At 39.8% G+C, this 20766-nt stretch overlaps 2 protein-coding genes and 1 long non-coding RNA gene across 6 annotated transcripts; 1 reads left to right on the top strand and 2 right to left on the bottom strand.

The window, feature by feature from the left end:
• Positions 1-1112: 1112 nt before the first annotated feature.
• Positions 1113-6895, bottom strand: LOC310820896 (uncharacterized protein). Of its 2 annotated transcripts, XM_083692731.1 has the most exons (6): positions 6736-6895; positions 4934-5236; positions 4516-4791; positions 3730-4392; positions 2200-2259; positions 1113-1992 (listed from the first exon to the last, which is right to left on the bottom strand). In XM_083692731.1, exons 1-4 carry the CDS (start codon positions 6761-6763, stop codon positions 4256-4258), a joined length of 744 nt encoding a protein of 247 aa, XP_083548857.1. In that variant the 5' UTR covers positions 6764-6895; the 3' UTR covers positions 1113-1992; positions 2200-2259; positions 3730-4255. The 2 variants fall into 2 exon arrangements, with proteins under 2 accessions (XP_083548857.1, XP_083548856.1); XM_083692730.1 differs by lacking the exons at positions 1113-1992; positions 2200-2259 and adding an exon at positions 3260-3498.
• Positions 5963-18282, top strand: LOC310820895 (SLAM family member 5-like). Of its 3 annotated transcripts, XM_083692729.1 has the most exons (7): positions 5963-6040; positions 6903-7135; positions 11798-12133; positions 14753-15034; positions 15925-16050; positions 16333-16403; positions 16543-18282. In XM_083692729.1, exons 3-7 carry the CDS (start codon positions 11902-11904, stop codon positions 16615-16617), a joined length of 786 nt encoding a protein of 261 aa, XP_083548855.1. In that variant the 5' UTR covers positions 5963-6040; positions 6903-7135; positions 11798-11901; the 3' UTR covers positions 16618-18282. The 3 variants fall into 3 exon arrangements, with proteins under 3 accessions (XP_083548855.1, XP_083548854.1, XP_083548853.1); XM_083692728.1 differs by lacking the exons at positions 5963-6040; positions 6903-7135 and adding an exon at positions 11007-11332 and having other exon boundaries at positions 15934-16050; XM_083692727.1 differs by lacking the exons at positions 5963-6040; positions 6903-7135 and adding an exon at positions 11011-11332.
• LOC310820897 lies at positions 17444-20366 on the bottom strand. Its single transcript, XR_014554845.1, has 2 exons — positions 19097-20366; positions 17444-19066 (listed from the first exon to the last, which is right to left on the bottom strand). It is a non-coding gene; the product is annotated as an uncharacterized lncRNA (long non-coding RNA).
• Positions 20367-20766: the final 400 nt, after the last annotated feature.

The raw sequence follows: 20766 nt of genomic DNA, 5'->3' as shown, positions 1-20766 counted from the left end.
TTGTTTTTTTATCTTATCTTAGCTATAATGGATTCCTTTTTTAACAATGAAAAACTATGTGCTCTGATATGCCAAAAAAAATACTTTAAACAGTTAGTCCTGATGAGAACTAATACCATCAGCATTTTGTCAAGGGTTACATAGTGGACAACATTTAGTAAACAGTATTTAGCTTCATACAGTATCAACAGCTCTCCATTTCCACCCATAACAACAGATTCATGAAGGGAAGTTTATGAAATTATCCTCTTTAACTTTGAGTCCAGAAAATGAATGGAAGTGGAACTGTTTGAATAAACTAATGTCAAAAATGTTTTAAGTCACTACGTTGTAATTACCATTTTACCATGTCAAATAAGATAAAAGATGAAAGGAATGGTTCAGCCTATTTTCATGTTTAGGTGAAATATCATCTTACTCTGAGTTGTCCTAATAGGCCAGTAGTGAAAGCTTTAAGTGAGAAAGGAAATGCGGTAAAAATGCTGCTACGTTTCTCAAGCGTGACATGGTGTGAAAGGAAAATAGACTGGGTTTGAGGTGTCAAACATTTTTTAAATTATATGCCAAAATCTCCTGAGAGAAACTTCAAACAAAGTTTAGTAATGGCAATACGAGACATGTTTTTATTGTAATCGCAAACGTCCTTTCAAATCCTTTCAGCGTAACTCGCCAAACATTGTTTAATGTTTCTCTCAGGAGGTTTTGGCATATAATTTAAAAAAGGTTTGACACTTCAAACCCACAGTCTATTTTCCTTTCACACCATGTCACGCTTGAGAAACGTAGCAGCATTTTTACCGCATTTCCTTTCTCACTTGTTCCTCTGACCAGATTAGCCCATGACCTTTTCACAAAGCTGTTTCCCCTTAAACCACTCGTCTCTCGCCGTCACACGAGGCTTCTCTACGTGACAAAAACCCCCCGACCAGATTGTCTCAAGAAAACCACCAGACATTCACTTCTGTTTAGGGGAACAACAGTTTAATAAGGGTACATGAAACAAACTAATGCAGTAATTAAAACCTGGTATTAAGTAGGTACAGTACTTACTTAGAAATGACTAAGTAAAACGAATAATACCTGATAATTGTATATTAATTACACAAGCTAGCTACTGTATGTGCCATTAACACAAGGTTATTGAGCTGACTTTATTCAGGTAAGTACCAGAAAATATGCATTTTTACAGGGCATTACTTGGCTGTAAGATAAAGGGTTACACAGTGTTTGGTTTTTCATCACTGGGTTGAATTGTTAGATCTGTCAGTTGCCACACATATTCAAATGACAGCCAGATAAAGGAACAAAGCAGCACAGTCAAAAAAATACGTCTGCCTCTTGAAGTCAACACAATTCTAATGCATTGATCATTGAATAAGGGTTCATAAAGAGCTAATAAGATGGTGCACACATTACAAGGATTTATTAATATTATCTACAAAGCATTCATAACAATGCAGTCCCATGCTCATTATTTTTCAAGCACCAAACGACAATCACAATTCAACCAATGAGTAATTAGGATTCATGATCTGGAAATGACAACAGTCAAAAAACTAATTATAAAGCCTTTATAAATGCGATCTTAACGTGAAGTACTGAAATTAGCAGTCTTACGATTACTTTTCATACTGTAGGTGACCAATTTTGATATAGAATGTTTTTGTGCTGATGTCTCATTCAACATCTTCATCTCTCTTGACAGACGCCTAATGACTCAGAATGTTAAAATCTAAATTGCAAGCACAGTTACATTTTAATTCAATGGGGTATATACCTAATAAGCTGCATAGTGAGAACTTATTTTTGATGTTCATAGTCCTTCACATGAATGGTGTCATTTTGTAGCCGACAGGATGAGGATCAGGTTTCTATCAACTGGGGAGGGTCTAAGCCTCTCACACTGTAAGTTTTGGCCCTCTGCTGGAGAGAGGTGCCTCTGCCCTTTGTGTGGACTGTTACTGGATGTGAACGGTATTCAGAGAAGTTTGTCTGCAATGCAAAGTAAAGCCCAGGTAAAAGAAGAAGTAGAGTATTCAACAAAGAAATACAAAGAAAGATAACATCTGCCCCACCTGCCGCTCACCTGCCTCAGAAATTTGACTGTTGAGATAAACCAACCAGTGGGTGGGGTTGACAGATGGTCTGGGGGGCTGGGCTTGGGAGGGATAGCCATGGGGTGTGATGAGAGGGACTTACCATGTAGATTAACAGCATGTTTTAATGGTAGCTAATCATTTATTCTGGCCACTACTAGATCTGTAAAAAAAATATATAATAGATTGATATTTAGCATATTACTTTCTCCCCTGTATTTCTGCTTTCTATCTCCATTCATATTTACAGCTCAAAGGTTGCCTAAATGATTTGATCTGCTCACGGCTCTTCTCTGTCTTGGTGCCCCAGTGGTGGCAAAGTCAGGTTTTGTTGAAACGGATTTTACTTAATTTGCATGAATGCAATTTCTTGATAACATTCATCATTTTTTTAAACTACAGGTATACAGTAAGCATTTCAAGTTCATTTAGGTTCCTTTAGGTGGCACTACAGGCTCCAAAAAGACCAGGTTAAATTGCCACTATATCAGGTTTTGTTCAGCTCTGAAAGATGATGCAAGTGGGGCAATTTTAATACTCACTTTTCAAAAGTGATAATCCATCTACTGGATTATCAGATGTTCACCAGAAAAAGTGGTGAGGTGACCATTTTGTTGTTGTTTGAATACCAGATTGCACCTTTAATAGATGATGTGTTGAAAAGGATGGTAAATCCCAGACATAAGACATTACATACGTAATTTTCTCAAGATACTATTTTTCTTTTAATGTAAAGAAATACATTCTTAAGAAGATTTTCCTCGGATGATGAAGACAATACATGTCATGTGTCATGACAGCACATTTAATAATAATTTAATTTATAACCTTATTTTTCCTCAACGGAACTTCAATTGTGGAAATTGTACAAACAGTACAAGACACCAGAGGCATAGAGTGCATTGTACAATAGATATTCAAAATGTTGACTTGGAATGACTGTACATGTGCATACTGCAGTTATTTGGACAGATGGCAGGAACAATAAAATACTAAGAATACTACTAATAATAATACAAATAAAGAATGCTTTCCAAACTGCATGAAAGAAGAACTAGCATATTTCTATTAGGTTCATATAAGGTTATATATATATATATATATATATATATATATATATATATATATATATATATATAGCAGCAGTCTTCCAATAACCTTAATTTGCCCAAATAATACATAATTCACACAGGTGTCTCCTTTGGAAGAACCAAATTGTTCATCTTTTTCATCTGCTCTAATCTAGAACACAGGGTAGATGAAAGCAATATGGTGGCTGTTTGCCAGTTATTTCCCAGTCTAGCTCTTTCACATCAGTGCAGGTGAGGGATGGAGAAAAGCACCGAAAGCATCAGACTGTTAAGATGCACCCATAGAACACCCCAGTATTCTCACTTTGCACCTAGAGAGAGAGAGAGAGACTTTGGATATTTCAAACATGTTGTTTGATACACACCTGCTGTCCCAACTTCATGAAGTGAAAACAAGTCAGATAAATGAGATAATGAGAGTGTGATTTAACTAATGTTCAAAGCTGCTGAGGAGGAAGGATTCTACAAAAAAATTGTTGAATGAATGGATTGGTTGTAAGTGAGTTAGTTGAATATCCAGTAATGCATGACTTATTGCTTACCTGTTTTTCAAACTGGTTATGAAAAGGGATCACTGGCGCATAACAAACCGTCTTCAATGAGGACAAACCTGTAAAAAAAGACAAATATTAATCAATATGAAGTGTGTGTGTGTGAGACTGCCAGGACAGTAGGTGCATACATGTATCTGTTTTAGATCTTCTGTTTTTGTAACAAATACCGCAAAAAACTACTTCAGAACAAGTGTGATCCTTGATTTAGACAAAGTCATACTGAACATCGCAGGGCGTGTTTTTCCAAAAAGAAATTGTAATCTTCCACATCACTACAGAGTACATTGTATGTCTCATGTGGATGTATCTTGTGGTCTGGATTAAAGCATTTCTGACATTTCTCTGATACTGTACTATCTTTGAATTAAAAAAATAAAGTGCATGATGTTAACCTCACTCCTCTCACAAATAAATACCAACCTTGAATGGACATGAATCTCTAAAGCACTGTCCTTGATTAAATGAAGACTGCATGGATGTTTTCTATTTAACATGGGGAGTAACCTCACTCCTCTCAGATAAATAAATACTTGCCTTGTGAGTGCCCATCTTTCTTCCTATTCATATACGCTGTCAGTCCAAAAACTCCTGATACAAACAAAACGCACATCACTACAACGATGGCGGTTTCCCGAGTCCTCCCTTCACTGCCTAAAGTAGGTAAACAGAAAAGAATAAATCATTATGAAATATTGCCAAACTTTGGCAAGATGCAGTAGGTCTACACTGCTTTAAGCGAGTGTCATTCAAGCTATTCATTTAGGCTTCATGTACCTGTACTGTTGATATGACCACCTGCCCTGCACACATTCTGGACATCAACAGTCTCCTTGCTGACTGGGTTGGCAGCCACACAGCTGAAGGTGTCTCCATCATGGTCCTTCATCTCCAGAGGGAGAGTCAGAATGGTGAGATCAGGACTGCTGGTCTGGTTGAGTCTCTCCTCTCCTCTGTACCAGGACAGGGTCACCTCTCTCCTGTTCTCCACAGAGCACACCACTGAACATGTCTTGTCGACTGGTGGTGATGTCACTGGCTTGGACACCGGCTCTGAAAAAGATGGAATTGCTATTGAATGTAACAATAGGATTCATCTAAATCTCTGTAATATTATTTTGATATTGACTGCAACTGTAACAACTTGGTGCTAACAAAAACATATATAAATGTGAAATGCCCTTTAATTACGCACCATAAACTGTGATCTGAAATGTAACTGCAATTTGCTTCTTCAGATTCTCCACTTTATATGTTCCTGAGTCATTTGTCTTGAGTAGTTTGATGCTGAACTGCCCAGTCTGTTGGTCCCACTGAAGTCTGTCTTTAATACCTTCATTATAGACTGCACCAGCGTTCCCTCCCGACACTGTGATAACCCCAATACCCTCATAACCTAAAGAGCCTTCCTCCAGCACTGGGACAGGAAATGTGATGGATCCTCCCACAGTGCCTGTCATCCTCTCTCCGCCATGCTGGGCCGCAGTCAAATAAAGTTCTGTAAGACACACAACAACAATCAGGTCTATGCAATTAGTTTAGTCCCGTTTAACTAGGAAATGAAATGAGAAGTACTGTACGGATCAATAGACACACTGGTGAGATTTGATTGACATAGTTAATCTGTTTTCTCATGTAAACAACCTTTATGGTTACTCTACAGCACCCCTAGAACAAAAGCACTGTACTGTATAGTGCATGTGCAGTATATATCAACTCAAACATGTGGTTATCTATCAAGCTCCTTTAAAAAAATATGAAAATAAAATATAAAAATATCTTTACACAAATTAGACACTGATGTAGACACAAATTAATGTTTGCCCATAATAAGAACATGACAGATGTTTGTATTGTGGTAAAAGCCTGTCACAGGTTCCCACATTTCACATTCAGCTTGCTCAATGCATTCAGATTTTGACAGACTGAAAAATAGGTTTCATCTTAAAACTGATTAACAATGTTATCTTGTCAGTGCAGTGCAGACCAATCTTACTTGGATTTGGATAAATTGTTCCCTTAAATGTTGAGGAATATATTTTTTTGAGAAACAGCCTTGGTAGCCTATATCTTGAACTTATGGTCGCTTGTCAGCTCTTTGGAAAATGGATACCACCTGAAAGTTCAACTCTGAATCACTAACATCAAGAGGGGATGTTTTGTGAAAACAATTTTAGCATGGTAGGCCTACTGGACATGGATATGGAAGTGGAACCAATGGAAGTGGAACTGTTCGAATAAACTAATGTCTCCCACTTGCCCGTCAGGAACCACCCCGAACATGCAGACTAGAGGATAAACTGTAAGCATTTTCTTTGTTTCCTGGTGTGAAACAATCCAAATCTTTGTATTTGAGCAGCTTCAGCTAAGCAACCACTCAAAGATTAGTAACTAACTACACTACAACAACCCAAAAAAATAAGTTCACTCATTTGAAACTACTTGACAGACACAGTAAGAAAAATGAATCAGGTCATGCTGAAAATATGATTTACTGCAACTTGCAGCAAAATACTTCTTTTACATGAATTTACTAAATACCCATTGTTAAGCAGCGATGCCACTGAAAAGCCAGCAATTTGATGGCACAGGTGGAGTATTTCAAGTTGAGGAGTGTGTTTACCATCTCAACTGGGTTACATATGGGCACTGGGCATGGGAACTGTCCCTCAGGGATACTGATCAAATCTGGGGATTTCCAGTGACGCTCGGAATGAGACCAAAATTAGACCAGACACTTGTGTAACCGAGGTAAAATGATGAACTCAATCTAGCTCTTTGGTGGTGTGCCATGAAGTTAATTACAGAATTTGCTGAGAGAAGGCCCATAATCTCACAATACGGTGGTGGATGAATTGTGAACTCAGTGTCAGTTGCCCAACATTCAAATGAGAAACAAATAAAATGTTCTACTATATATAGTTAGTAGTATATACTAATATACTATTAATGCCACTGGATAAGCTGCACCATTGAGCAAATATAAGACGCACGTACCAACAATACATAGCAGAATCCACTTCATTCTTCAACGTCGAAAAACCATCTAATCCTGGAATAGGAGATGAAACACTCCTACTAAGATTAATAATTAATCATTAGATTAATTAATAGCATTCCCATTATGAAACAATAAAACTTGTCTTCTTTATCTACTCCCACAGTGACTGTATCAGCTGAGGGAGACTCAACTCAAGCTGCTGAGTGCTCAACTCAGAGCTCTTCAGTCACTCTCCTGGTACAGAGGAGAGGAGAGAGTCGCCAAACTGTGTCTCCCTCTGGTGGACGAGGGAGAGGACTACAACTACATCAACAGCTGTCTGGCTGCCAACCCCATCAGGAACCAGACCACCACCATCAACGTCACATTCTGTGGTGGAGAGCTGGAGAAATTATGGTGACAGCAAGAGCAAGATGTTCTGTCCACATCTTTTTGTAAAGCGTCTTTGGGTCTTAGCACTTTTCTATACTGTATACGTCTTATGTATTACAATAATACTTCATTCCACACGCTGTACCCGAACACTCCTGCCATTTCCTGAAGGTTGGACTTGTGATCCATGTGGGGGAGTGCACCAGTGCTCACCTCAGGAAAGGGGTGGAGGATGGGGACGCAGAAATAACCCATTCTTGCTATCAGCACTGGGGTCTGTTCAGAAGGACAATGTTACTGAGTGATCAGATGGAATAACTAGGCACATTGAATAACTACAGTATATGCAACATTATTTTGACGTTTCACCTTACTAAGTACAACTGCCTGATCTCATTACAATGCTGAATTTCAAATCGCCCTCTACCCCTAACCCCTCAGACACTACTGTTGATCTGAGAGGACTGTTGTGGAGGACTGATGTGAGCAAGAAGGTGAACATTTCACCTGGGCTATTACCCTCCCATATTGCTGATTAACTCCTCTCAGATCTACAGGTGTGGGTAACCTCGTCCCCGAAGTGTCTGGGAACAAGATTAGGTGTGGAGCTATGAGTGTATATGAAGGGGGTGTGGAGTGACTCGGGTGTGAGGGGGGTGGCTGGGCCAGGGGTCGATTTGGACTTCAAGGGTAGAGATGAACCTCTATGTACTGGTACTGTAGGTTGCTCTAGGGCTCCCCTTAGTGGAGCATCAAGAGAGCTGTATCCTACTGTTACTATTAAGCCTGAAGGTCGACCCTATTGACTGGTGTTACCTCCTGTAGAACACTGCAAACAGTCAATACCAGAGGTAGACTTTGTTCAACACCTGTCAGTTAAACAGTCTGTTGGTCTCACACCTGCAACCCTTTTCACTATGCCCCCTTTGTCTTCTCCTCATATTCCCCAGAGAATCTGAGAGGCAGGGAGGAGCCTCAGAACCATCTTAGTAATGGGACCTTTGGGGAAAACCACACAATGGTGGACGAGACCCTGCGGGAGGTAACAGCTGAGCTGGCAAACCAACCATACAGCTCTTGTTACCTGCCACAGGGTCTCATGATTTCCCTGACATTAGGCGTCTTATGTTTATTTTAGTGTTTGGTTTATCTTTAGCATTAGATTGGTCTAATTGGTCTAATATGATTTTACCTGTGTGGTAGTTTTTACGTGGCATAGCTTTGACCTTGGGGTCAGTGACCTTTGACCTTGTTCAGTGTTGTCTTTTGAGGTGTAGTACAGGTTACGAAGAAATGTAGTCAATGTAAATGTGACTTGAATATGAATTCTGTGTCAGTTGTAATTATGGTATAGGCCTACTGGTGTATTGTTTTTGCATAATTAATTTCTGTGATACAACTTATATGTAGGCCTTCTTTGAATTGATAAAATATTATATGTTGGCCTATCTGATTCTAAAGATAAACATGAGAGGCCTGGGGAAAAAAGTCTGGATTAAAAGGAGTAGTATCTAGGTCTGCTGTATGTGCATTTCCATTGACACTTAGCTGAAGGCTTATTCAAATCTACAATTTGATTGAATGGCAAATTTGAGAAGTTTCAGCCAATAATAATACTGCAATGCATGGTAAATGGGGGGGGGGGGGTGAAACAGTTCAAGTGCATCAGGTAGAGATGGTCCTCTATGCCAAGAAATGGTGTATGTGTGTGTGTGTGTGTGGTTTTTGTAAGTTCCCCTCTTTGATCAGTTTATAGGTTATTGAATGTTCTCATTCGGCCTCATATATCACGTGCAGCACAGAGATGCGGTGCCCTCCTTTCCCTTGCAGCCTGAAACCACAAGCAAGCGATGCTCTCTATTCTTGGTACACCTAGATGTACACACAGTATGTGCCTTCTGAAATGATAGACACCTAAGTGCCTATTTCTCTGCTGCTCTTTTTACCACATCATTTCAAACTCTAACCTCCCCCAGGAAATACATACCGTACATTCATATATGCCATTTAGCTGATGCTTTTATCCAAAGCAACTTACATTGCAGTGAGTGCATACATTTCAGTATACATGGTCCCAGCAGGAATCAAACCCACAACCTAAGCATTGTTAGCACCACGCTCTACCAACAGAGCCACAGAGGACCAGACATACAATGTATGCAAAAAAAAAAAAAGAGTGCCTGACTGCTTGTATAATATCGTAAACAATATGTGACAAACATAACAGACTGGTCCAGGTCTCCTGCGCGCCACAAGACTTATAGTCTGGTGACATAAAGACTGGGCATTTGCTTATCAACAAGCATGGTTAACTGAAGTACCTCAGTTTCGCCATACTGTGTGGTTGATGTATGGTTGGCAGCATGGTGTAGCATGGAGGACGGTAGTGATAAGAGATAATAACAGAGGCACTGGGGTACTTATCTAAACAGCCATTAAACAGCTACTAATATATTCAAATGCCAACTTACCAGCAATTGTAATTCTCCTCCTATGTTTTTGAGAGGTTGTCTAGAGAGAGGATGAATGCAATAGAAGATACTGCCTCATGGAGACAAGATGATGGTTGATGTAAAACACATTAGTCATTAGACAACTAAAGTGCTCATAAATGTTGACCTGGTATCATGTGGTAATCATTTGCAGCAGGGTCTAACTCTTTTTGTGAAATACACAAGAACACGTGCAAGAACAGCATGTAGTGCTTCATAGACTCATACTGTAAGCCGTGCAAAGGCATGCTGATGAGATATGCACGTTGAGGGTCTCTATTGAGAGAGACAGGATGTGGTGAGGCCTGCAGAGGAGAGATGAGAACAAGAACAGCTCATGGAGGGAGAGTGACCCTATCTCTGGCAGATAGCATCACCACATATGCCAAGTGTCAAACACCAAATAACAGATTCAATGAAGGTGTTAAAGCATGCATGGAAGGCATGTTACTTTATAAAGTTGCACATGTTGAGGATATGGCTTGTGGTTTATAAACACACACTTATCAATGGTATTGCTGGTACTGGTTGTTATTGCTGGTACTTCTATAGGTACAGTAATGGTATTGCTGGTACTTATATTACCCACTGATCAATGGTATTGCTGGTAGTGGTTGGCCTCTGTGGTTCAGTAATGATATTACAGGGATTATGTCATTATTATTTTAAAATTAGGTTCTGTCATTTTCCAGTACTCTTTATGTAAAAATCTAGCCCTGCTACTCTCCCTCAAATGCTCCGTTTTCAATGGGCGTGATTTAACCCTTAGATACCTGGACCCAGTTTCCCTTGCATGAAAATTAAGCAGTGATTATGGCTGCCCAAGGAGACCCCAAATCAGTAGTTATGCAATGTTGCATTTATTCATGTCTCTATGGCTTTTTTAATGGAAAAAATACTATTTTCTACATACAAGACTATGTCAGAGGAGCAGAATTTCTGTGTTTACAGACTTGTGATTTTTTCCATGCTGCATAAATCCACCTAAGAGACACTGTAGGCTGCTTACGAATTGGTCAACATTACAGCCAGCTAAAAACATTGAACCTAGAAACGAAAGGCTCAGTCCTGTAGTCTGCTGGCTTGAGAAAATGTCATATGCAAAAAAAGCTACTTCTTGCTTCTTTTTGAGCATTTTAATTGTAAACAATTTAAGCATGTAAGCTAACATTTACCCAGAAATGATTTGAAAAGGAAATCAAAGTGGGCCTTTAAGCCTCATACATCTCACCTCGAGTTAGCAGGCCCCTTTAACATTCAGGTTGTAAAGGTTCCTCCTCGCTACCTGTCAAAGTGATTAACGTCACAAAGTGATTAATTTTCGAAGTGGGTCATGCTTCTTCTGCGTTCCTTCCATAAGTGTTACAGTGTTTCGCCAATCTGGTTGTCCAAAATAAAAGTATAAAAGTTGTAAACGTTGAAAGTCTGAGTGACGCTTACTGAACAAGGACTTTGAATTGTTGTCACTTTGATGTTCAACGTCTATAACGGCCTGACGGGCTATATCTGTGCTATACCAGGGGACCTGGTGATGGAAGAAATCGGAGTGTGTTCGTGACTCCGTTCCATGTATTCTAATGAGCCAGTTACGTTTCCCTTTTGAAATATTCGGGCTATGCTGTGCGTACTCCCAATGTCTTCATCTCATCACATTACTACCCCATCGTCTCCATGTTCCAGAAACAGGGTCCAAGTCTGCTTTTAGGAATACGTTTACTTTTCATGAGTGGTAAGAAAGTTCATGTTTATTTTATGCATGTGCACAATAACTTCAACAATAACAACAACGTATCCACACACCGCAACCCTCGATTCGACCCGTCTGTAGCGTAGTAAGATCATGTACACCGCAACGTCCATATCCTTTTACATTTCCAACAAGTTATATTATTGGAAGTTTAGATAGAGGACGTGTTTTTTTATTATTATCAAGATTGTCATTTAAAAAAATATTTTCAATCACCGGTCACCGGTTTTTCATTTGTGAGGTCCGCTCTCGCTCGTGTATTTTAAAAAAAATCTTTTTAACATTGTTTGAACCTCCCTGCGTTGCCATTTTGCCAGGTCGCCGTCACAAAAGATGTTTCAAACCTAAATGGGTCCTGGTTTCATTAAGGCTTCGTTTAGGTTAAGGTTTAATTATATCTACATTATCATAACCACTAAAATATATTTATAACCTTTTTGTCTCCAGATCTATTGGGATCTACAGCGACTGAAGTGAAGAACGTTCGAGGGACAGAGGGGGAGACTGTCACTCTACATGCTGGAGTTACTGGACTACAGAGTGATGTTCAGATGCTGTGGAGCTTTGGTTCAGTCATTCCAGACACACCTATAGCTCAGAGTCTGGTCTTCAGTGGACAAACGGTCATAGATTACAAGGGAGGTTTCAGAGACAGACTGCATCTGGACAGACAGACAGCATCTCTTACCATCAAAGACCTCACCACCAATAACTCTGGAGTTTATCGGCTACAAATTACCAGTGATAAGATTTCCAATCATGATTTCAATCTGACTGTCTATGGTGAGTGTACTGTATACTGCTTTTCATAGCTTGTGGATTTAGTTGATCTGCATTAGGCTCTCAGCAGACAGAGATTTAAAATCTGCCAAAATCAGTTTGAATCAGCAGTTTGTCTAAAGATAAACTTTAGTCGAACCTCTGTCTAGGACTGCCTGTCTCATATTGTTTGCATCAAAAAGGCCCATTTTATATTTTTAACATAACTAACCACTCAAATCAATCAAACAATTAAGCTATCAATCAACCCCATGGCTTTATCAATGTTGACCTTTCTCCATTGACTGATTCCCTATTATACATCACTCTGGTTCATCTCTGATCTGATTATTTATAGCAGGGTTGGGGTCACTTCAGTTTAATCAATTCAGGCAGTGATTTGAATGAAGAATTCCAAAATTGAAAAATGTGTCAAAGGTTCTCAAAAAGGTTTTCAATGAGAAATCATTGAAAATAAATGTCCTATTTTAAATCATTGAATTGTAGTTTCTATTTACTTCCTGAATTGACAATTGAAATTCCACTGACGCCAACCCTGATATACAGTGGGGGAAATAATTATTTGATCCCCTGCTGATTTTGTTAGTTTGCCCGATTACAAAGAAATGAGCGGTCTATAATTTTTATGGTACTTTTATTTTAACAAATAGACACAGAATATCAAAAGAAAAAGTCCAGAAAAACATATTATATAAAGTTATAAATTAATTTGCATTTGATCGAAGGAAATAAGTATTTGATCCCCAAGCAAAACATGACTTAGTACTTGGTGGAGAAACCCTTGTTGGCAAGCACAGAAGTCAGACGTTTCTTGTAGTTGGTTACCAGGTTTGCACACATCTCAGGAGGGATTTTGGTCCACTCCTCTTTACAGATCCTCTCCAAATCCTGAAGGTTTCAAGGCTTTTGCTTGGCAACTCGAAGCTTCAGCACCCTCCACAAATTTTCTATAGGATTAAGGTCTGGAGACTAGCTAGGCCACTCCATGACCTTAGTGTGCTTATTCTTGAGCCACTCCTTTGTTGCCTTGGCCGTATGTTTTGGGTCATTGTCATGCTGGAAGACCCATCCACGACCCATCCTCAGTGCTCTGGTTGAGGGAAGGAGGTTCTCGTCCAAGATCTTACGGTACATGGCCCCGTCCATTGGCCCCTCAATGCAGTGAAGTCGTCCTGTACCCTTAGCAGAGAAACAACCCCAAAGCATAATGTTTCCACCTCCGTGTTTGACGGTGGGGATGGTGTTCTTGGGATTGTAGCATTCAGCATTTCTCTCCCTCCAAACACGACAAGTCGAATTTATGCCAAAGAGTTCAATTTTGGTCTCATCTGACCACATCACCTTCTCCCAAGCCTTCTCTGAATCATTTAGGTGTTCATTGGCAAACTTCAGATGGGCCTGTACATGTGCCTTCTTGAGCATGGGGACCTTGCGGGCACTGCAGGATTTCAATCCGTTACGGTGTAGTGTGTTACCAATGGTTTTCTTGGTGACTGTGGTCCCAGCTGCCTTGAGATCATTACCAAGCTCCTCTCGTGTAGTTCTGGGCTGATCCCTCACTCTTCTCATGATCATCCTTACCCCACGAGGCAAGATCTTGCATGGAGCTCCAGGCCGAGGGCTATTGATGGTTATTTTGTATTTCTTCCATTTTCTAATAATTGCACCAACAGTTGTCTCCTTCTCACCAAGCTTCTTGCTGATGGTCTTGTAGCCCATTCCAGCCTTGTGCAGGTCTACAACTCTTACCCTGATGTCCTTTGAATGTTCTTTGGTCTTGCCCATGGTGGTGGAGAGGTTGGAATGGAAGAGATTGATTCTATTGACAGGTGTCTTTTATACCCATAACAAGCAGAGATTAGGAGTACTTTTCCTAAAGTGACAGGACTAATCTTTGTGCCTCATGGGCATATAACCGGTCTGTATGAGCCAGAATTCTTGCTGGTTTGTAGGGGATCAAATACTTATTTCCTTCGATCAAATGCAAATTAATTTATAACTTTATATAATGTGTTTTTTCTGGACTTCTTTGTTGATATTCTGTCTCTATTTGTTCAACTAAAAGTACCATAAAAATTATAGACCGCTCATTTCTTTGTAATCGGGCAAACTAACAAAATCAGCAGGGGATCAAATAATTATTTCCCCCACTGTATACACACACCGGACACTTTATTAGGTACACCTGTTCAACTGCTCGGTAACACAAATATCTAATCAGCCAATCACATGGCAGCAACTCAATGCATTTAGGCATGTAGACATGGTCAAGACGACCTGCTGAAGTTCAAACCGAGCATCAGAATGGGGAAGAAAGGTGATTTAAGTGAGTTTGAACGTGACATGGTTGTTGGTGCTAGACAGCTGGTCTGAGTATTTCAGAAACTGCTGATCTACTGGGATTTTCACGCACAACCATCTCTAGGGTTTATAGAGAATGGTCCGAAAAAGAGAAAATATCCAATGAGCAGCAGTTCTCTGGGCGAAGATCTGGGGTAGATCTGGTATCAGGCTGCTGTCTGCTATTCTCTTCACACGAACAGTGTCTTTCCTGTGGAAACTTTTTATTTTTGGGGGGTCCTTTTCTTTCTTTGTTCTGTATTTTCTTTCCTTTTCTCCCAGATCTTCTCTCAAAACCTGGCATCCATCAGTCCACTCAGAGTCGATCTGCAGACAAGACCTGTTCAGTGGTGTGCTCTGTGGAGAACGGGAGAGAGGTGACCCTGTCCTGGAACAGAGGAAAGGAGAGACTCAACCAGACCAGCAGTCCAGATCTCACCATCCTGACTCTCCCTCTGGAGATAAAGCTCGAGGACAGAGACCCCTACAGCTGTGTGGCTGCCAACCCAGTCAGCAACCACACTACTGAACTCCATGTCAAGCAGGTTTGCCCTCATATTCCAGGTGCGTCAGCAGAGATTGTAACGATTTAAATGAAACCCTTTAGAGACCTTGATTATAGCTCCAGGATGCTCTATTTTCCTGTTATTGCAAGAGCAAATGGACACTGGTTAGGTTTCATACATTTATAAAGGGGTTACGTCATTCACTGTGATCTCAGTAAACTGAGGCAGAACATCCTTCATAGGAGCTGAATCACAGATATGTTTTGTTTTCATTTCATGACACTATTTGAGGACTGATATTTAGAGTAGAGGAACAGTGACGTGGTGCACCTTATTATTTCTGTGTCACCATTGTTATCAGTCATTAATAATGACATTCTGTTTCATGAGAAGAATCATAGAACTACTGCTGCTGAAGTAACAGCAAATAGCAGAAGAAGTGTGTTTTAGGGAGCATCTAGTTCCTTTACCACCATCACCTTCCTCAGTGGCTACAGATACTATACCAGGACAGTACCACACACAGCAGCTGTTCCTCATTGTGTTCCTCAGGTGTATGTGGAAGTGAAAAGAACACTACAATAGAAGAGATGACATGTTGATGGAGATAGAGGCAGCTCATTGTTATGGGTTGTCTTTGTTCCATTTCAAAGAGGGCCTTTATTCTGTCCCAGTGTGTTGCAGTAACTAATTATACCTCCTTTCAGCAATCAATGGCTAAATTTCCGATGTTGATATGAAAATAATGTGCTCTGTCCAAACAATAGGAAAACAGCTTCAACATGAATATTTGATGAAGGATAATCATATCTTTATCAATATGACGATTTTCCATTACTCTGTGTATAGAGATTGAATTTCAAGCTTTTCTTTCATCTGATATTTTAGGATTTGAGGTCAGTCCGAGGTTGATATCAGGTAGATTGCTTGCTTGTGTTTTTGTTTTAGTTTTTCAAGATCCTATTCCACCTCGTCGCCGTACAAAAATACTGTGTGGAGTGCTGATACCTCTTGGTTTACTGGTACTTGTCCTGTCGGTTATGTCCTGGAAATATAACAAAACAAAACACAAAGGTAAGTATGACGACTTGTCACAATCTTGGTCATACCAAATATGGTCATACCATATTCTGAGTTTGTGTGATCTGTTATGGTTGTCCATTTGATTATTTGAGGGTATCTGTAGAAGTGAATCTAACCCTACATCACTCTTATAGTGAAAGTGGTGAATGTTGAATGAGGAAGTGGTGAATGCTTAAGTGTACATGTATACATCAAGTGAGAGACTGACTTACATTTGACTACATGTGTGTGTGTGTGTTGTTGATATAAGAACTGTCTTTTTCCTCTACCTAGATGTGGTTCCGAATGAGCTAATGTATGCTGACATCAGCTTCCAACCTCAGAATAGAAATGAATCACAATTGGTGAGATTTACTTTTTATTTCACCTCACGGCCAGTGAATAAGAGCAGGGATGCATCGACGCTTCGCCATATTATATTTCTCTCCACCCCCCGCCCCCTTCAGCCACCCACCCTGACCCCCCTCCTCTGTTTTCTTTCAGGGAGGATCATGTGATGGTGCTGAGACCTCAGGGAGGGAAGACAATACGGTTCATTATGCTGTTGTTGTCAGATGACACAGATGACCTGACCATAACCGTGTCCAATTAAAGCATTGCCTTATTAGGTCGTTGACATGGACCAAAGACAGGGGCAATGGAGCCGACTCAAGCAACAGTCAGTGTAAGGAGGGGAAGTGGCTTCATAAAAATGTCGTCTGTGAACTTTTCATTTTTCCCATCAGGACTTTTTTAAATAGCTAATAAAAGCATAGTGTTACATCGTTTCTTGTATGTTTTCCATGTCCAATTAACTAGCGTTTGGTTCAGGTAATTGTTTCTTCTCTTAGTTAACACTTAGAAATCAATAATCAATAAGATCACTTAGAGACAAGAGAAAGCCAACTTAAAGACGAATCAAACGGGAGTTAATCGGACAAGAAAACGTACAAGTGACTGTAAACAATAGTATTATGTATTATGTATATGTATATATGTATGTATGTATGTACAATGCAACTGTAAGCAAGCTATATGCAAGCATGCAATAAGGCAGGCCTGCCTTTTCACCTACATAGGATGGAATGTGTATGTATATGCGAGGGATGGTTACAGCATGCTTTTTTCATGCTTCACCTCATTATTTTCAAATGCTGTGTTACTGCCTGTGCCGGTTTGAACCCTACTTGTAGAGACTTGTAGACACACTGTTGTATCAGGCTCATTCAATCTCTTTCTGTTTGGTTGAAAATCCCTGTTTATTTCAGTCCTTCCTTCCCTTGGGGGGAATTTGGGGGGAATTAGTCAAACATCCTGTTTCTCACCAAACTACTGTGAGTGATTTGACCCTTTAACTGTTTGACGCCTTGCTAAGTTTTTCATTTGGAATTATCTTTATATAGTTAATACTGTTTTTCAAGTGCAACATTATCATGGATGGTTAGCTGTTTTTTTTATACTTACTGAACAGTAGCTTTTCAACTGTTTACACTGTTGTATTAATGAACCCGATAGTCTGCCTTATTTAGGAATTACAGCAACCCTGCACTTAGTTTACTAACTCATGATTCTTCATTCATATTCTTCAGTCTTCTCTAAAAGCACACACTGTGATTTTAGAAACTCCACTGTTTACAATTGAGAGACAATATATTTTTTTAGGTTGTATGTCGTACTGTTTATCTCAGAATGTTTCTTACGAACTGATTGTTTTCATTTGGAACTGTTTGTTCTGAAGTACACATTGAAGTGCTGTTCCATTCAACTTTCTCTTCCACTTCTCTGTAAGTATTAAACAGACATGTGCAAACAACATGTACACACCTAACTGCTAAAAGCAAGCTTCCACAAGTTACTAGAATGCTGTCTAAATCAGTTCTTGTATAAACATGTTTGTTTGTTTTTCCCAACTGCATCACTGTTGAGCACAGGATCCAGCAGCAGTTGAGTAATAACGATCATCACTCCCATGCTGTAAGAGCAGACAGATGGCAGATTAAAGGGGAAGTTTTGTGGTGTGGTTTGAATTAATAGCTAGAAAAGCAGCTGTATTTGAAGTATCCTCTCACATGGGGGTTTGGGTGTAGGGTTGAATAATGTATCCTCGGCAGATGGATTAGAGATCATAGCTGGGGCAGCAGGTCATCATAAAAAAAAAAAACTGTTGTGTGACCTCTGACTTGTGTGCCTGTACAAATGTAGGTTAAATACATAAAGAAAAGTGAGCTGTATTTTTTTTCAGAATTATGTATTGCTCATATTTTATTTATCTTCCATGAATTCCCTCTTGGAGTAGCAGTAACAGATAAAATGAATTAACGAAGCAGCTTAGCACTAAGTAACGAAAATACAATACAGTGTCGTGTACACAACATGAAAAAGAAACTAGATGACAGGACACACAACCCCCTCATTCAGCTTCAAGCATTTTAGGTTGGTGAGGGAGGTGCTAGCCATGGTCTGATTGATTAGGTGCTGTCCAGGGTGCTGATCGGTGGACCTGATTGGTTAAGATTGACTTCTGACTGATACAGTGCCCTCTTTGTCTTTTTTGACAGTGATGCCGAATGGATGGTTTCGCTCTTTTGTTTTAACTGACCAGACGTCACAGTGGTACTCTGTCGATAATATGTTTAAGTGTTAATTTGTAAAGTCTATTGTCTATTGTTTGAAATATGATTTGATTCGTCTGTTTTATTAGTTTTATTGTTACTATTATCTATTTTTTTTTTTTTTTTTTTTTTTTTATTATCCAACCATACTGATGTTGATTTGATATTGAACTCGTGACTCTCAACACAAATCACCTCTGTTCTGGTGCAACAACCCCCTCTGGTGTCTCCTGCATTACACTGTAGGAGGATAATTGGCAGGAGAAACACGAAACCTCCTTAAAGGGATAGTTCTACATTGTTTCTACTTACCCAGAGGTAGATGAACTCATCGATACTAAGGTTTATTTACCTGCTTTTGAGAGGAGCTGGCTAGTTGTTCCTGTAGACTTCTATTCATTGTGCTAAGGCTGTACCTAAATCGCAGCCATTGGGGCTGTTTAGACCAAAGATCCAACTTATCTTAACAGCGTTTTGTACTTGAACGAAGGTCTCTTCCACTCAGGGGAGGCTGGTGGAGGCAGAAATCTGAGGACGGGCTCATTGTAATACATGGAGTGGAATCAGGAATGGTATCAAACACACGCTCCCACTCTTGCTCTCACTTCAAGGTCTGCACATCTAGTGAATTCTAGTGAATAGTTATTCAGATATGACTATTTGGGCCAGATTTACTAGCTAAAGTAAGGGTATTCACTGTCATTTTCACAGTGGGTGATAACAAAATATATCTCAAACATGAAACTGTCTGTCTCCTCTGTAATGGTGATTAACTTATTTGGACCTTTATTCTATTTTCTATCTTTGATTCTGTAAAATGACTTCCTATTTGGCTCTACTGTATGTGTTTCATGGCGAAGGATTCAGGAGGTAGTGTCAGTCCCTTGGAGTCTCTCCACAGTCCTCTTCTCTCTGTTCTCGATCGTGTCTTTTGGCGCCCACTAGATGGCATGTACTGTACACGGGCTTATAATAGTCTGTTTTCATGAGTGAAAATGATGTATCTAACACAGTTTTGAATCTGGTGATTGTGGTGAACTCCAACTTGAGTTTGTACTTTTAAGTGTGTTTACTTTTCAGTCACTGGGTGGCAATATAGAAGCATAGATGAAAGGCTCTCTTTTGCTTCTCTCAGTCACACGACTTTACAAGCGAACGTAAGAACCAGAACGTAAGAACTTGCATTGAGGAAGGTCTGGGTATGACATGACATCAAAGTCACATTGAGTCAAAAAGGGAGAGGAAGTGTGAAAGGGAGTTAATTGAGTTTGTCACCAGTCTGAAGTGCCACCGCCTACCAACCTGAGTGAAACTAAAATCTCCTGACATTACTGGAAATCGGAGGACTGGTTCATTGTAATGCATGGAATGGAATGAGGTCATACTGTTCCATGGATTACAATGAGCCCATCCTCGGATTTTTACCTTCACCAGCCTCACCTGTTGTGTGATAGTAGTACACATTTTAACATGTCATAGTACACATTTAACATTCAAACATGTCATAGTACACATTGTAGGAATGTTATCGACTGGACACTATTTACCATTCTTTTCCTGTTTTATCAGCCAGTAAATGATCGTGAAGATTATTACAGCCTCCCCTGTCACACAAGTGTAATACATTGTCTTTATGATTATATCAACCCAGTTGGCGTGAATCAGACAGAGCTAAGCCCTGTTCTCAACAAGAAGTCACCGGATGCAAGAGTTCCAAACAGGGTAAAATACTAGATTATGAAAATGGTTAGAATATGTATTTTCCATTACAGCACAGCTAGTAACTAACTACGAAAGTATAAATGCTCTGTGTGTCTATTTACAATCTACTCTCCTCTCTGGCAGAGAGACTATGGAAGTACGGAGAATTTGGACACCGAAGACACAGATGCTGACGCTGGTCAGGATGAATAACCCAGAGGAGTTAGGAGTCCGTGTTCATAATTGTGACTATGGTCATGAATTATTTGGTCTCTGACTTTCTCTTAAGTTTTTAAGGTAATTGTAGACCGGCTGGCCGTGTCCGTATATGGAGCTAGCGCTAGTTCAGGCGGGGCACTCTTAGTTGAAGGGCGTAGCTGTCCATCAGGAGACAGGACAGGCTGGTTCACACGCA

Source organism: Argentina silus (assembly GCF_951799395.1).
Source record: "Argentina silus genome assembly, chromosome: 21".
Taxonomy (NCBI): domain Eukaryota; kingdom Metazoa; phylum Chordata; class Actinopteri; order Argentiniformes; family Argentinidae; genus Argentina; species Argentina silus.
Note: the sequence above shows the minus strand (reverse complement) of the source record. Positions and strands in the feature narration are given on the sequence as shown.

Excerpts from the sequence above, each read along its gene's own strand:
- LOC310820896 (XM_083692731.1), bottom strand. The coding sequence starts at position 6,763 with ATGAAGTGGATTCTGCTATGTATTGTTG. Across the intron at positions 5,237-6,735 it reads GATTCTGCTATGTATTGTTG|AACTTTATTTGACTGCGGCC; the intron begins GTACGTGCGTCT and ends TGTGTCTTACAG. Across the intron at positions 4,792-4,933 it reads ATTTCAGATCACAGTTTATG|AGCCGGTGTCCAAGCCAGTG; the intron begins GTGCGTAATTAA and ends CATCTTTTTCAG.
- LOC310820895 (XM_083692727.1), top strand. The coding sequence starts at position 11,275 with ATGTTCCAGAAACAGGGTCCAAGTCTGCTTTTAGGAATACGTTTACTT. Across the intron at positions 11,333-11,797 it reads ACGTTTACTTTTCATGAGTG|ATCTATTGGGATCTACAGCG; the intron begins GTAAGAAAGTTC and ends TTTTGTCTCCAG. Across the intron at positions 15,035-15,924 it reads GGTTTGCCCTCATATTCCAG|TTTTTCAAGATCCTATTCCA; the intron begins GTGCGTCAGCAG and ends TTTTTGTTTTAG.